General features: G+C 35.1%; 1 protein-coding gene across 4 annotated transcripts in view; it reads right to left on the reverse strand.

The window, feature by feature from the left end:
• Window positions 1–705: 705 nt before the first annotated feature.
• PRKAA2 (protein kinase AMP-activated catalytic subunit alpha 2) overlaps window positions 706–15614 on the reverse strand; it is a 61342-nt gene continuing 46433 nt past the window's right edge. For 2 of the 4 annotated variants that reach the window (XM_045370295.3, XM_065521867.2), the window contains exons 5-9: window positions 15142–15229; window positions 12757–12981; window positions 5150–5654; window positions 3406–3532; window positions 706–2181 (exon numbers count right to left, since the gene is read on the reverse strand). In XM_045370295.3, the coding sequence (XP_045226230.1) occupies window positions 1943–2181; window positions 3406–3532; window positions 5150–5654; window positions 12757–12981; window positions 15142–15229 (1184 nt within the window). In that variant the 3' untranslated portion in view covers window positions 706–1942. Of the gene's footprint in view, window positions 2182–3314; window positions 3533–5149; window positions 5655–12756; window positions 12982–15141; window positions 15230–15614 lie in introns of all 4 variants that reach the window. The other 2 variants (XM_045370304.3, XM_074005883.1) reach the window with 1 other exon arrangement.

Below are 15614 nucleotides of genomic sequence, written 5' to 3' on the forward strand. Positions count from 1 at the left end.
TGGCCCTGGTTTTCCCAAAACAGGTGTGTGCCCATTTGGAGAACCCAAAATATGCCATATCTATAATGCACATCAGACTAACACAGCAGGACTGCTTATCTCTATACAAATAATCACAGCATCTCAAAGGGTAAAAATTACCCTTTGGTGCCACAAGATGGCAGTATTTCAATAATTAAACTTTAAACTATCTCAAATTGCAACCCGCCCTCATTCCCAAATTGGTGAACGATTCTTTTATTTTGATATTAAGAAGTTGGACTTATAAGTTACTTAACATCAGTTTTTAAAAGATCTGCAAAGCCATATGATGTGACACAATGCAAACTCCTAATTCAAAGAATATTTAAAGATAGACACACTTGTTTTCCACTAACACAGGAGTAACTTAGTCTAATATTCTCATTTGCTTCTTGGTAGAACATACATTACTTTTGTCAAAGAGAAACCTGTCAAGGTAATGTAATTTTTTTGTTTTCAAGAGCTTAATGTTTTTTAGGGTAATCCAGGTAAATAAGTGTTAATTACAACATAAAAATAACAAATAAATACAAATTAGATAAATTACACATAATTTAAAATTAAATACTTTTACTAAAACAAAACAAAATATAATCATAAACTATTATCTACCCTGCTATAGTTTGTGTTTTTTTAATCTTAAAAAAACCTGCACAAAGCAAAACAAAACAAAACAAAAACTGGTTTTTGCTTAAAAGCACTGGTGTGTGAATACACATATTTATTTATTGAAGAGAAAAATTTTTTCTTGATGTTCAAAGCTTCCCTGCCCTATCAGGTTCAACAGTGAAGGTCATAGCCTATCAAGCTTTGGAAGTGTACGAAAGCCCTTAGGGCCAGAAGAGTGTTTTCAAACTTGGAACTAGAAAAGATTCAAAGCTGTACCCACCAACCACTGAGGATCAAACAATGAACAAAGACAAGAGTGACTAGGATAGGTGGGGTGAAGGGAGTGGCTTGCCATGAAGAATCAGCATTATGAGATGCACCAGGACCCTAACATCTAACACACAAAATAAAGATCAAAGATAATTCTCATTTAAGGGACTGTTGATACCTTGCTTTTTTTCATTTAACTATTTTATCACTGTTTGGTGAAATGCAAAAATAAATAGAGCCAAAAGAATTTGAGAAAGGTAGGTTTTGAAGACATTTTTTAAAAGATGTAAGTATATGTAAAAGACAAAAGTTGTTGCAATTCCAGGTGTTCCAATACTAATTTGAAACTCGAATGCTCTTAAGATAAATATATTATTCAGGGAAATCTCAAGATAAAATACTGAGTCAGTTACAGCTGCTTTTAAGAAACCTGAAAATTGTGGTTACCTGTGACATGACCACAGTCCTTCTGTTGAATATACTAGGCAGTATTTGTAAAAATACTGTTAAAAGAACTTGGCTTCTGAAACCTTGGGGGCAGGTTTTTAAGATTTCAACATTTAAATAATATCTTACTCGTGGTTCTTTTACTTTTTAATCTTCTTTTGTTAAAATAAATTGGGGGCATAAACACAGCATAAAGCCTACTGAAATTTAGGAAGTAAACTGGATTTACCTACACCAAACAGTAAAGCAAGGAGGTGTTGCCAAACCACCCTTACATTGAGATGGTTCGCCAGTGTGGTGTGTTAATCATCCGTAGTGAACTCATTATTGTAATTAAAAATCTTCATCGATATTAACCTATTAAAGATACTGCCTATGTGAATTTATCATAGGCACAATAGAATTACAGATTTCTACAAGTAAATAAGATGTCAGATATTTTGTTTTCAGTAATTTCAATAGCATTGTGTGTCCCCTGGATATAATTCATGTCTCTCAATTAGTATTGCAGTGGATATTATCCAAAAGTAAGATAAAAATTTAAAGAATATATCTGATTTTCATAGTGCAATAACAGAAAGAAACTAGAGACAGATCAACGGGCTAAAGTAGTAATCAGACTGGCACACATTTCAAAAAAATCCATGGTGTGACTGCCCAGGCGAGGTGAAACTGAAGACAATGTGCTTCCGGTCAAAGAGCCAGTGAGAGAGCCAGAAAGTGAATGGCTCTCTGCAGTTGTGGAATCAAAACTTGATCTTGGTCTGTGTAAGCCAGCAGCAGAACAGGAACGCTGAGGTGTTGAGGAACCAGACCTCTGCTCCACTACTTCATCTGAAATGGACCAAAGAAGAGCAATTTATATGAAAAGTATATATGCCCAAGCCCTTCCTATGAATTTATGATATTCAGAATATTAAGTAAACACATCTGAGCAAAGGCAACTTAATAATGAATGTCATGTTTCAGTGTTTTAGAAGCACAGTTCTCTTCCTTCCAACAATCATAACAAACATCGCTACCAATCACAACACGTGCACACAGCCAAAATGTGGCCTCTAAGTCCTTCTCAAATCGGAGTATTGGGCATTGATACTGGCATCAATCAAACTGATATCTCTTCATGTGAAGAAAGCGTATCCTTGACAACTTATTTTCTTCTAGCATATCAACAAAAAAAATCATTAAGGTAAAAATAAAAGTTACCATCATATATTGCCTTGGGGAAGTGGGGGGCAAAGTGAGAGAAATCTTGTTAAAACTGCAGATTCTACGATTCCCAGGACCAAAACACAGGGATCTGTGTTTTAATAACAACATGTAATTTCGATGAAAGAGGTCTGGGATCCATATAAACACTACCGTACATATTTGATGGTAGTTCAAGAGTAAAATTTAAATACTTTGTTTAAAACAACTTCCCTAACTCTAAACTCAGTTCCATTTTTGTTCCATCCAGCACCTGACCCTCAGTTTATTCTGGTTTTATCCCACTTGGGCCTCTGAAATGAATAATCAGATTTGGTTTACCCAAGTTTAATTCTTAGCACACACTAAGTTCTTGGACATGACAATTTTCCCTGATGCCTCTGGCTCCTTGATTGCCATGAGTACCTAAATCCAACCCAAATCCCAATGGAGACCTATTTGGTCACCCTGGCCACCCAGGATGAGGAAAGGTGATGAAGGGGAAAGTTTAGACACTACAATACTAACTAATAAAATATGAATGGAGAAATGTGACAAAGAATCTGACAAATCAGTTAATTTTAAAAAGTGAAACCTACTTCCCTATTGTTCCTTACTTGTGCTCCATGGCCAATACTTCAAATGATTCTTTTATGCCACGGAGATACTTCTTGTGGAAAGATGCCAGGTAAGAGGTATTCAACATGTCTTTCATCCTTTTCACTTCACTTACATTTTGGTTAAGTCTAAGATTACTTAAAAACCAGTGCATGACCTACCCACCGGATGTCTTCGAGATGATTTTAACATCTGGTCAACTAGTGCCAAGTTTTATCTTCTCAGAGCTCATGCAATGCATAGCTTCCTTACCATCAATGCTTTTAAAGTCCAAAAGATAGCTCCTGTTATCAACCAGGTAAAGTTGTAAGCTCATTTTCACGTAATTGCCAGTCACTGGATTTTTTCTTCTTACACGAAGATGGTATGCATTCACTACCTAAAGTGAAAAATCAATAAAAATAATCAACTACAAAATATCTCCCTTTTTATGCAAAAAAAGGTCAAAATAAGTAATTAATAGGGGTGAGATAGGAAAGGAATATCTGAATAATTTTTTTATATTACTGGTAGTTTACTTTAGTATTTATTTAATCCCCACTAGCAGTATTGTATGGCAATTAAGATTTAAAGGAAAAGCTACTTGAATAAATTTGGGGTACTGAAGAAAAAAGTGAAATATAAAAGAAAAAGAGAACCCAGAGATTACATCGGGTCTAGCTTTCACTCTAGATAAGCATCAACTCTAAAACATCAATTATAATTTGGTTGCCCAGTCTCTGCTTGAACCATGTTCATGGATGCTTGTGGAGTAGAAGGAACAAAGAGGACCAGGCATGGTGGCTTATGCCTGTAATTCCAACACTTTGGGAGGCAAAAGTGGGTGGACTGCCTGAGCCCAGGAGCTTGAGACCGGCCTGGGCAACATGGTAAAACCCCATCTCTACAAAAGCATACCAAAAAAATCAGCTGAGTGTGGTGGCAGGCGCCTGTAGTCCCAGCTACGAGGGAAGCTGAGGTGAGAGGATAGCCTGACCCTGGGTTGCAGTGAGCCAAGACTGCACCACTGCACTCCAGCCTGGGCAATAGAGTGAGACTCTGTCTCAAAAAAACAAACAAACAACAACAACAAAACAAACAAACAAAAAAACACTGCATTGAAGGTTCTGGATTTTCAAAACATCTGTGGTACTAGTTTCAAAAATGTTTCAGTACAGAATTTTAAAAATGTTAACATTTCTTTTTTAACTAAATACGACTGCTTCAAAACAAAGAGATCTGTTTTTTAAATGATTTTAAGAAAATATTTATTTCATGTACAGATAATAAAATGAAAATGACTGATTTATTTGAACATGTCAAATGCATATTTATGTGGTAATTTTGCACATTTTTCTTCTTCCTTTAAAAGTTCACAATCCTCAAGAAAAGAACAAGAGTGAAAGGCATATCCGAAGAAAAAAATGCCCCTCCCCACACATATATTCAAATAGAACTGAAATGAAATTGAGCACTAATTTTTAAGAAAAGCAAACTGTGGCGTGAGAGTAAGGAAAATATACTATAAGTATTAAAAGCACTAGCCAAATAAGAGAGAATATCACAACTTGGAGAAAAGTGTTAATTGACTGAATAAATATGTCCTGATATAATTTGTACTGACCACTAGCTATTACAACCACCTGCCTCTGTTCCCTAAAAAGAAAAGAAAAAAAAAACCTCCCTAAAAAAAAGAGAAAGTAAAAACATACTATCTTTGAAGACACTCATGATTTTTCATTGCTATGATGTATGCTGAAACTGGTAAGCTATTTTCTCAGAAGGTTTCTAGTTGATTCCTTTTTTTCTTGACCAAGAACACTGCTATAATTCAAAATATGTTGGTTCCCAGTATCAACCACTTTTCATCCTTACAGAGGTTATTTGTTTTGTTTTTAATGTGCATGGCATATTACTAGAAAAAGATGGGCTTAATACTCAACTCAGGAGCTCAGAGCAGCTTACAATATAGAAAAATGACTTCTACAAATGATCTTATTACATTATAATTTCCTACCTTCCATTCAAAATCCAGCTGCTTCATAGCTCGGTAAACTTCAGCCATAATGTCATATGGTTTGCTCTGACTTCGGATTCCAAGATGCCACTTGGCTTTTTTCACGGCTAAAGATTTGGGCTTAGTCGTATTCAGTGCATCCAATGGACATCTTGCCTTGGGGCTGTCTGCTATAAGAGGTGGCATCCTTTCTGGATGAGGCTTCAGGCCTGGGGGAATATGCATGGCACTATCATCCATAAAAGAACCAGACGGAGGACTAGAGGCGAGGTAGAACTCACTGGCTTGGTTCATTATTCTCCGATTGTCAATGATAAGATGATAAGCCACTGCAAGCTGGTCTTGAGGGTCACCACTATATAAACTGTTCATTACTTCTGATTCTGTACATTCAAATTTTTCACACACTTCTTTCACAGCCTCATCATCAATGACGTTAGCATCATAGGAAGGGTCTTCAGGAAATAAGTAACTGGGCAAATCTTGTTTAAACCATTCATGCTCTCTAGGAAAAACACCACAATACACTATTGTAAGACACGCTTTGGCAAGTCCAAATAATTTAGACATAGGGCAACATAATAGAATATAATCAAAAGATCTGGTCTCTAGACCTAGCTCTGCCACTTACTAGCTATGTGATCCTAAGCAAGTTAATTACCCACTACCCTTGAATAACTATGGTTATTAAGACTTGGCATTTGGCCGACATTTTCTCAAAAATGAAAAAAGCGAGCCCATCGCTTTAAGGAAAACAACCAGCAATATTTGTTGCTAATGATAAAATTCAAGCTTTCAAGCAAAACTTTTGTATGATTTGTATGAGTTTCACAGCTTCTCAATACTTAAAGACTTTCTGATAAAGTTGGTGTTAATAATAATAAATACACTTTTTTTCTTTCCCAACCACTTATCTGAGTGAGGTCAGACCTTCTTTATACACTTCAACTAATACAAAATAATGCAACAGATTGAATGAAGAAGGTATGAGAACCTAGCTGTCTTTGATATAAAGTCATTCTTCTCACAATTTTTTTTGGAAAATATGGTGATTTTTCATGAAAGATGTATTATTTAACATGTAGTAGGTTTATAGTTATTTTTAAGTAAATTAAATATTTTCTTAATTTCTCAGTTTTAATTCTAATACAGTAAATATTGATAGATATAACCTGCATTTTTAAAAATTCCCCTTGAGGTCCTCAATAAGTTTTAAGAGTTACAAGATTTTAAAATCAAAAATTTTGAGAACTGCTCTCCTAAGCCTTATTTTCCCACACTTCTGGGCCTTTGCGCTTGATGTTACTATTGTTATCCTAGAATATCAAACTATTTTCATCTAACACAAACTACTCCTTCGAGATTGTTCAGGCATTACTACCTGGTAGAATTGGGCATCCCGTAAGTTCAGATGAAGACATATTTTGACTGAATGTCTTCTATTCACTGATTAATTTATTTTTGAATATTTACTGAGGACATACTATGGATAAAAAGAAACATTCCTCACAAAGATTATATTTTAGCTGAATAGAGATTAAACAAATATACATAAAATATAGTTACAAATATACAAATATGCAAATCCTGTGATAAAGATTGCAAAAGAAATTGCATAGAGTAAAATGAGAGTATATAATTTACAACGAGAGGCAAGTGATCAAGGAAGCCACTCTGAGTAATATTTAAGCAGACACTAGAATGATCTGAAGTCAATTATGCAAAGAGTTGCGGAACAGATATTCCCAGCAAAAGAAACAATATGTGCAAAGACCATGAGACAAAAAAGAGTTGTGCTGTGCTCTAGGAACTGGAATGAGCTCAATATCATGAAAGCAGAATGAGCTGTGAGATGGAGTGCCAAATGAAATCAGATATTTCTAAGAATTGTAGGCTATAAAAAGGAAATCTCATGATTTGAACTGGTGGTTGATGAAAATCATTGAAGGATTTTAAAGAGACAGGGTAACATAACCTAATTATCATTCTGTAAAGATCATTTTGTTTGTGGTATAGAAAATAAATTGAAAAGATAAAAATGATGATGGTGAAGCTAGTTTCAACAGTCCAAGTAGGAAATAATGGTGTGTCAGGCCTTGAGGATATGTACAAAGATAAAAATTCTACAGCTACTAGATTTTTCTATCACAATACATTCTTATAGTTGTTGATTTTTTTTCTAATCTTGCCCAGTAAACTGAGAGCTTCTTGAAATAGTGACCATACCTTATTTAGCTCTACCCTACTACCTAGTAAAGAGTAAATGGTCAATAAATTCTGCATATATGATAAATAAAATATGAACACAAAAATTCATTCATGTGTTTATTGGCTATATAATAATATTAAGCCCCTATTAGTGTTCAGCAATAAAAATAACTTGAGATAGATCTTTCCTCTCTCCCTCTCTCTATGTATATATATATTTTTTGAGACAGAGTCTCACTCTGTCACTCAGGCTGGAGTGCAGTGGCTCAATCTTGGTTCACTGCAATCTCTGCCTCCCAGGTTCAAGTGAGTCTCCTGTCTCGGCCTCCTGAGTACCTGGGATTACAGGTGTGCACCACCACACCCAGCTACAAAAGAAGTAAAAGAAGACAAAAATATGTTACATGTCTAATATTTTGTAAATATCAATGACAAATAGAAAAGTTAGGCACTTTCAAAATAAACTCCAAAAATCTATTATTCCATAAAACAATAAAATACCAGCAAAAACTGTGAAAATCAACTTTGGAAATTCACCAAAGGCTTGCAACAATCTGAAGACGGTTTATTCAAGAAAAATGGCTGAATCTCAGTAAGAAATGTGAGATTTGTGGCTTTTTAAGTTGTCCTATATCCATTTCCCTTTGTCCAGCTCCATGGCAGCCTTGAAAACCAACAGCCTCATGATCACAGAGCTGAGAAAACAAGGAGCTTAACAACCACTGGGGCATTGGGGGTGGGGAGAACAGAGGAGCAGAATAGTTTAGAGCTCCCTGAAAATCTTACCATGAGAGAACTGTCATTATTTTACATGTCTAGCAGTTCTCTAGGAACCTCCACTCACAAGCCTGGTTTTTACATGACCTGACTCACAGCTTACTCCTGCAAACAGCCTTCTCCCCAGGGCATTTGTTTAAAAAAAAAAAAAAAAAAAAAAAATCAGTGGCAACTGTCTAACATCCCAACTACCTGAAGCAGCAGTGAAAGTTGGGTAAACAAAAAGCTGACCAAGACACTTAAAAGGAAACATTAGGAAATACCATTTCCAGAGGGGTCTTTGGAAAGCTCTGATGTATTTCTAGGACTCAGAAAGGCCAGAAACAAATGCAGGGTTGTGTGTTTGCCTGAGAAAAAAACTGAAAGGGCCATAATTTCTCATGATTGGCAGATTTTGAGGCTCTGCACAAGCAGGAAGTGAAGGCTAAGGCAGAGTGACAACTGCCTGTTGGAGCACTGAGGATGTACCCCAACATCACACAGAGCCCATCAGCAAAGGATGGAAGACTTATTAGATCAGGACATTTAAGGAAATTTTTATCTAATCATTAGCTGATCATTAAGCTAACCAAAGAGAGATTTCAGTAGCCATGTATAAAAAAGAATACAGATTTTACAGAATCAGATCAGAAAATCACTAAACGAACAAACAGGAGCAGCAGTAACAACATAAAACGATTATAAACTCTAGGTATATACACCCAAGAGAAATGAAAGCATAGCCATACAAACTGTGTATGTAAATGTTCATGGAAACAGTAGTCATAAAAGCCACAAATTAGAAACAATTCAATCTTCATCAACGAATGCATAAACAAAATGTAGTATATTCATACACTGCAATATTTTTCAAGCAAAAAAAAATGAAGTACTAATACATGCTACAGTAGGAAAGTGCTTTGTAAACATGCTAAATGACAGACGTCAGATACAAAAGACCACATACTGTATAATTCCATTTATATGAAATGTTCAGAACAGGCATAAAGACAGAAGGTAGATTAGCGGTTGCCAGGGGATAGAAGGAAGGGGAAATGGGGAGTGACTATCAGTGTGTATAGTTTCTTTCAAGGATGATAAAAAAAGTTCTGGAATTAGATGGCCATAATGATTGTGGAACTTTGTGAATATATGAAAAGCCAGTAAATTATACAATCTAAAGTGATAAATTTATGATATGTGAATTCTATTTTTAAAATTAATTTTAAAAAACAATAAGGAAACAATCTAAATTTGATTTCCATTTCATTAATTTAGTCAAATGCCACAATTTCTTGTAATAACTGTCAATTTTAAAAGCCATCCTTCTAGCTTTTTATTTTCAGGAGTTGTTTTCTGAACTAACTCTACCAAAGTGAGCAGTAACTAGGATGTTTATGAAGGTTCATCTGAGACAAAAGCAATTCACTTCACATAGGCTATTATACAGCCATCAGAAATTATGTATTTCTATCACTGCTACCTGATACCTGAAATTGATATATGACTTAAGGTTAGATTATAAAGACTATCAACTTTTAGAAACCTCATGATATGCCCAAATTTCTTTAAGTGCAGCTAACAGGTTTTCAAATATTCCCTCAAAAATAATATTAATAGCTAATATGTTCTAGACATTGTTCTAAAAGCTTTAATTATATTAAGTTGAATATTTGCAGTTTCTGATATTCAATCATTTTTAGACCTACTTAAATGACAATTTCACATGTTTTGATCTATGATTGCCCTCCCCAAAATTCTAATATATGTGGGAAGTAACTAAGTTGCACATAGCTAACAAACAGATGCACTGGGATCTGTGCTCAGTTGAACTTCAGACCTCTCGCTTTAACTATAACATTAATACTATTACTAAGCCTAAGATAGCTGGAGAACACAAAGATGTGTTTTCCATTAAGATAATATCTATCTTGTTTACCACTATATTCCCAGCACCTAGCACAAGACTGTGCACAGAGCAGATGTGAAATAAGTATCTGTTGAATGAATAAAAGCGAAAATGGTTAAATAAGCAAATAAATATGAAGATATATTTTTGAACTTCCAATGGCTATCTTACAAGAAAATAGTAGATGTACAAAAATAATATTGAGACAGTAAGTACGTAGTAGCATAAGAGATAAATAAAACATGATAGATTGAAAGAAGGATAGATATCACAGAACAGATGTAACAATTTGGAAGAGTGGAAATAGCACAGGTTTTGAATTCAGGTTAAGTTCCAAGTTGAGCCCCAGTTGTGCTTCTTATTAGCTGTGTAATTTTCAACAAACACAGATTTACTCAACATTTAATATGTGTTAGATCTTGTGCATTTTGCTATGAATTAATAATTGGTCCCTAATTTAAAGTAATGCATAATTTAATAGGGGCAAACAGATACATAAATCATGACATAACCTTTCTGAGCTTCAGTTTCATGGTTTATAAAATGGTTTCTAGCTATCTATGAAAAGTCAATGCAATAACATAAGTCAAGCCATAAAGCAAAATGCTTGGTATTGTGTAATTTTTCAATAATTAGTAATTCTTTTCCCTATTGAACTATAGTTTATCAAATCAATAATTCCCAAACATTGGCCAGGTGTGGTGGCTCATGCCTGTAATCCTAGCACTTTGGGAGGCTGAGATGGGAAAACTGCTTTAGGCCAGGAGTTCAAGACCAGCCTGGTAAACATAGCAAGACCCCCATCTCTTTAAAAAAAAAAAAAAAAAAATTAAAACAATGGAAAGAATTCCCAGACATTAAAAAACTGAATATATATAAGTAAGTAAATATATATATAAGCAAAAAATGATGAAAACTATAGATTCAAGTTATCCTATTAAAGTACAGAGATGAATGATACTTTCATGCCATCTACCTATGTACAAATTACTCTTCCCTGTAAACATATTTACATTTTTCTTCTGAAGTCTATAAATATGCAAACATCTGTTTTAAAGCAACAAATCAGTATTATTACCACTTGTTTTTTTAATTAAAAAAAATTTTAATATAAATGTTGACCAGGCTGGTCTTGACCTTCTGGGCTCAAGCAATCTTCCCATCTCAGCCTCGCAAAGTGCTGAGATTACAGGCATGAGCCACTGCACCCAGCCCATTATTATTCTAAACGTATATGCTGATACAAGCAGCTGCAAATATATCAGCATGTCTGATTTTCTAACAAAAAGTCAATTAACAGAAGTATATATGCTAAAGAACTATAAAGACAAAGGGCTTTTTTCCTGCTAAGTTCATTTTCATAATTAAATCTGGTGGCTAATTTACACTTTTACATTGTTATGCATGGGGTTTGGAACACTGAAGAAAGGCTGGGAAAAGAAAATGATACATAAATGCAAAAAGAATCATCAGTCCTTGCCTGCATGAAATCAGCAGCAGTCACATAAACAGCTATCTCAGCCATCATTTAAATATTTCAGAGGTCAGAGGTCTCAAAAGAGTCTTTTCTGGGACTGGGTGCAATGACTCACACCTGTAATCCCAGCACTTTGGGAGGGCAAGGTGGGTGGATCACTTGAGCCCAGAAGTTCAAGACCAGCCTGAGGAACATGGCAAAACTCCGTTTCTATTAAAAATACAAAAAAGAAAAAATTAGCTGGGTGTGGTGGCTCGTGCCTGTAGTCCCAGCTACTCAGGAGGCTGAGGAGGGAGGATCACCTCAGCCTGGGAGGTTGAGGCTACAGTAAGCTGTGATCACACCACCGCACTCCAGACTGGGCGACAGAGTGAGACCCTGCCAAAAAAAAAAAAAAAAATCTTTGCTGGCTAATGAAGAAAAGGGGAAGAGTTCTGCAAAGATGTCAAAAGAACATGTTTGTAAACAAACATGAATGAAATCTCAGGTAAGAACATAAAACCTCTAAGAAACATGCCTTGATAAGTCATAGGCAGAATGCAATGAATCATCTTCCTACTATATACAGGTGTCTGATATACAAAGGTCATATTCATAGGCGCATCAGCAATGGCACTTTCCAAAGTTTCTCACGTGACACAAAAGCCTTCACAGTAAGCCGATTAGCAGCTATTGAATTTAAAAACTTGGCAAAACTTTTTATGCTTTATGTCTTTAACCATATGTAAAATACATAAATCTCACCCTATTTCTCCATTTGAAATTTCTTCAGACACTTTCTAAGCATACCATCTTTCCAGGCCTTTTAGCATTCTATAGTCAAAGATGAGTAAGACACACTGTCTACCCTGGTATCATAATTTAAGAGAGAAAAAAGACACACTGAGAAACAACTAAATCCTGGACGAGAATTAAATAATAAAAGCATTAACAAAATGTTGATAAAACAGAAACGGAAGCACCTGTGGAAATCACAAAAGGGGTGGCATGAACTTTAATGGATGAATGGAAGTCTAGCAGGTCAAAAAAAGAAAACGGAAAAGGCATCAAGGCAAAATGAATAATATAAACAAAGACATGAAGGCATAAAATCTATGTTAGGTTTGAGAAACCAGGACAAGTTCAATGTGGCTGAAGCACTGGTACTAGGGGTGAGGTGGTGAGGGCAGGAAATGAGACTTTGGGAGAATCATTCAATTAACGTTATTATTATTCCTATGAGAAAATATGCAGAACAGAAACAAAAAGAATAATCACCTTATGTCTTTGATAGTTGCTCGTTTTAGTGGGTCAACCTGCAGCATATGCATCAGGAGAGTGGCGACAGAACGATTGAGATATTCTGGGATATAAAAGACACCGCCTCGGATCTTCTTAAATAATGTAGGTACATGCTCATCATCAAATGGGAGGGTGCCACAAAGAAGAGCATACAAGATAACACCACAGCTCCATATGTCAACTTCAGGACCCGCGTACAATCTAAGAAAAAAGATGACGACACAAACCTGAAATGCAAGTATCACTTTTTCCCTCTCTATGTGCCCTACTTCTATATATAGGTAGTCTACATTCAGTACATATTCATTTCCAAGGTCTTTAATGAAGTCCACGGCCGCTCCCCAGTATTCAATATTTGTTCCTCAAAGAGAGTAAAGGGGCTAGCCAACTACTATTCAAGTCTGCCAAGTGAATAGGGTATTTTTATTTGTCACAAATTCATTTAACTGAAACATACTAATTAAAAAATATAATACTTTCTGTGGTTGCTTTTTGAGGGGAACAAAGTAGATGACCATGAACTTGAAAAAATACTATGGTGTATAGGTTAAATCTTTTTCCCAAAGAACTATTACAAGAAAGAAAATATACATATAATATACACATGTAATAGAATTTTTACCCCAGCACACCTTTAAAGAATATTTAAGGCCGGTCACGGTAGCTCACGCCTGTAATCCTAGCACTTTGAGAGGCTGAAGCGGGTGGATTGCTTGAGGCTACGAGTTTGAGGACAGCCTGGGCAACATGGTGAAACGCTGTTTCTACTAAAAATACAAAAAATAGCCAGGGATGGTGGTGTACACCTTAGTCCCAGCTACTCAGAAGGCTGAGGTGGGAGGATCACCTGAGCCCAGGAGGTGGTACAGTGAGTTGAGATTGTGCCACTGCACTGTAGCTTAGGTGACAGAGCAAGACTCTGTCTCAAAAAATATATATATACATATATATGTGTGTGTGTGTGTGTGTCTATACATATATATATAGAGAGAGATTGAAAACATTAAAGTACTTTATTAGTACTGTGTAGACAGTATCCTGTATCACATTATCCTGAGTACTTACCATTTCCACTCTTATCACCTCCTAGCTCATATGACTAAAATTAGCTTTGATCCAGATAACCTATGCTTATAGTATTATTCCTTTTTTCTCTTACATTTCGACAGCATTACAATTCCCATGATAGCATATTACCATACTCAAACCTGGGTCTGTGGTAACAAAGTAAATCTCTACTATTCTAATGAAAAGAATATAATCTGTTTATATAAAAAATGGTGATTGTTTTCCAAAAGAAATGGTATGAATGCCACGTGTGAGTATAAATCTAGCAGCCACACTGGAAATCATTTGCTGTATTCTTCAAACTCCTTGCAATAGACTGAATGCTTATGTCCTCCCAAAATTCATGTGTTGAAATTCTAACCCCCAAGGAGATAGTATTAGGAGGTGGGGACTTTAGGAGGATGATTAGGTCACTAGTGCAGAGTTCTCATGAATGGGATCAGTGCCCTTATAAGAGCGACCCCAGAGAGATCCCTTGTCCCTTTCTCCATGTGAAGTTACAGTGAACATACGGTAGTCTATTAGGAAGCAGACCCTCACCAGATACCAAACCTGCTGGCACCTTGATCTTGGACTTCCCAGACTTCACAACTGTGAGAAATAAGTTTCTGTTGTTTATAAGCCATCAACTTTATTGTATCTTTCTTATAGCAGCCCACATGGACTAAGATAATCCTGTATCTGCTATTTGCAATAATACGTTTATCATATTTTCTCTCATAGGATTCTGTTAACTTTCAAAATCACACGTTGATCACTGTAGAAAGACTTGAGTTTACCATTGCAATCTGTATAAACATTTTTATAATGTACCAATGAATAACTTACATGAGTAACTACACAATCTCTACTTGTAGTTTAATTTCATGAAACAATATTGTCCCCCAAAATCTCATTCTTCCAAAGACAAAATATAAAACAATGCTCTATATACATCGGAAAATACGCAAGGTATTATTAAAGAACTATATCTAATAAATAAATAATGGCACTAGCTTAAATTTAGCAAATTCTTACTCTCTTATCTGCACTTTTGTAAAACGAAAGATATGTTAAATCAGGATCCACTTCGATTATTTTTCTAATGGGAAAACTTCGTAAGTATATAATGACATCTAAATGAAATGTTTAACATTTTTTAATATAACCATTATCCCTTTAACAATGGAAAAATAAATGAACAATTCATTTCTACCCTGTTAAAATCTTACCTTCCATAGAGAATATATTATAATTAAATGTTATCAAAATGACCTCAAGATTACAAAAAGCTTATGCTTCACTGATTATTACCTGCCTGAGATGACTTCAGGTGCTGCATAATTTGGAGATCCGCAACTAGTTCTCAGAAACTCACCATCTGACATCATATTAGATAATCCTAAAAATAAAAGTAATGTTTACCTGGTGCTAGATATTTTTAAAAGTAGATAAAGTCATATAAATATGAGCAAAATTTCAAGTCCTTGATCCTGCATACGTCATTGGTTTTTTTTAGTGCTAAAAAAAAAAAAAAAAAAAAAAAAAGGCAGTGGAAAGCATTTAACTGGAAAGAGACCATCTCAGAGTGCTTACACTATAACAAAAAACTAAAGCACATCACATGTATGAGTGAAACTAAATTTCCTTTCTAAATAAAAATGTTGATTCCCATCACAAATGAGGTTATTCTGAAGCATATTGACTTTCCCAAACATGAAAACATCAAAATATTATTTACCTTTTCCATAGTCAAAAGAATAAAATACAGACTACTACTTTTTTGC

The sequence above is a fragment of the Macaca fascicularis genome, chromosome 1 (genome assembly GCF_037993035.2).
Source record: "Macaca fascicularis isolate 582-1 chromosome 1, T2T-MFA8v1.1".
NCBI lineage: Eukaryota > Metazoa > Chordata > Mammalia > Primates > Cercopithecidae > Macaca > Macaca fascicularis.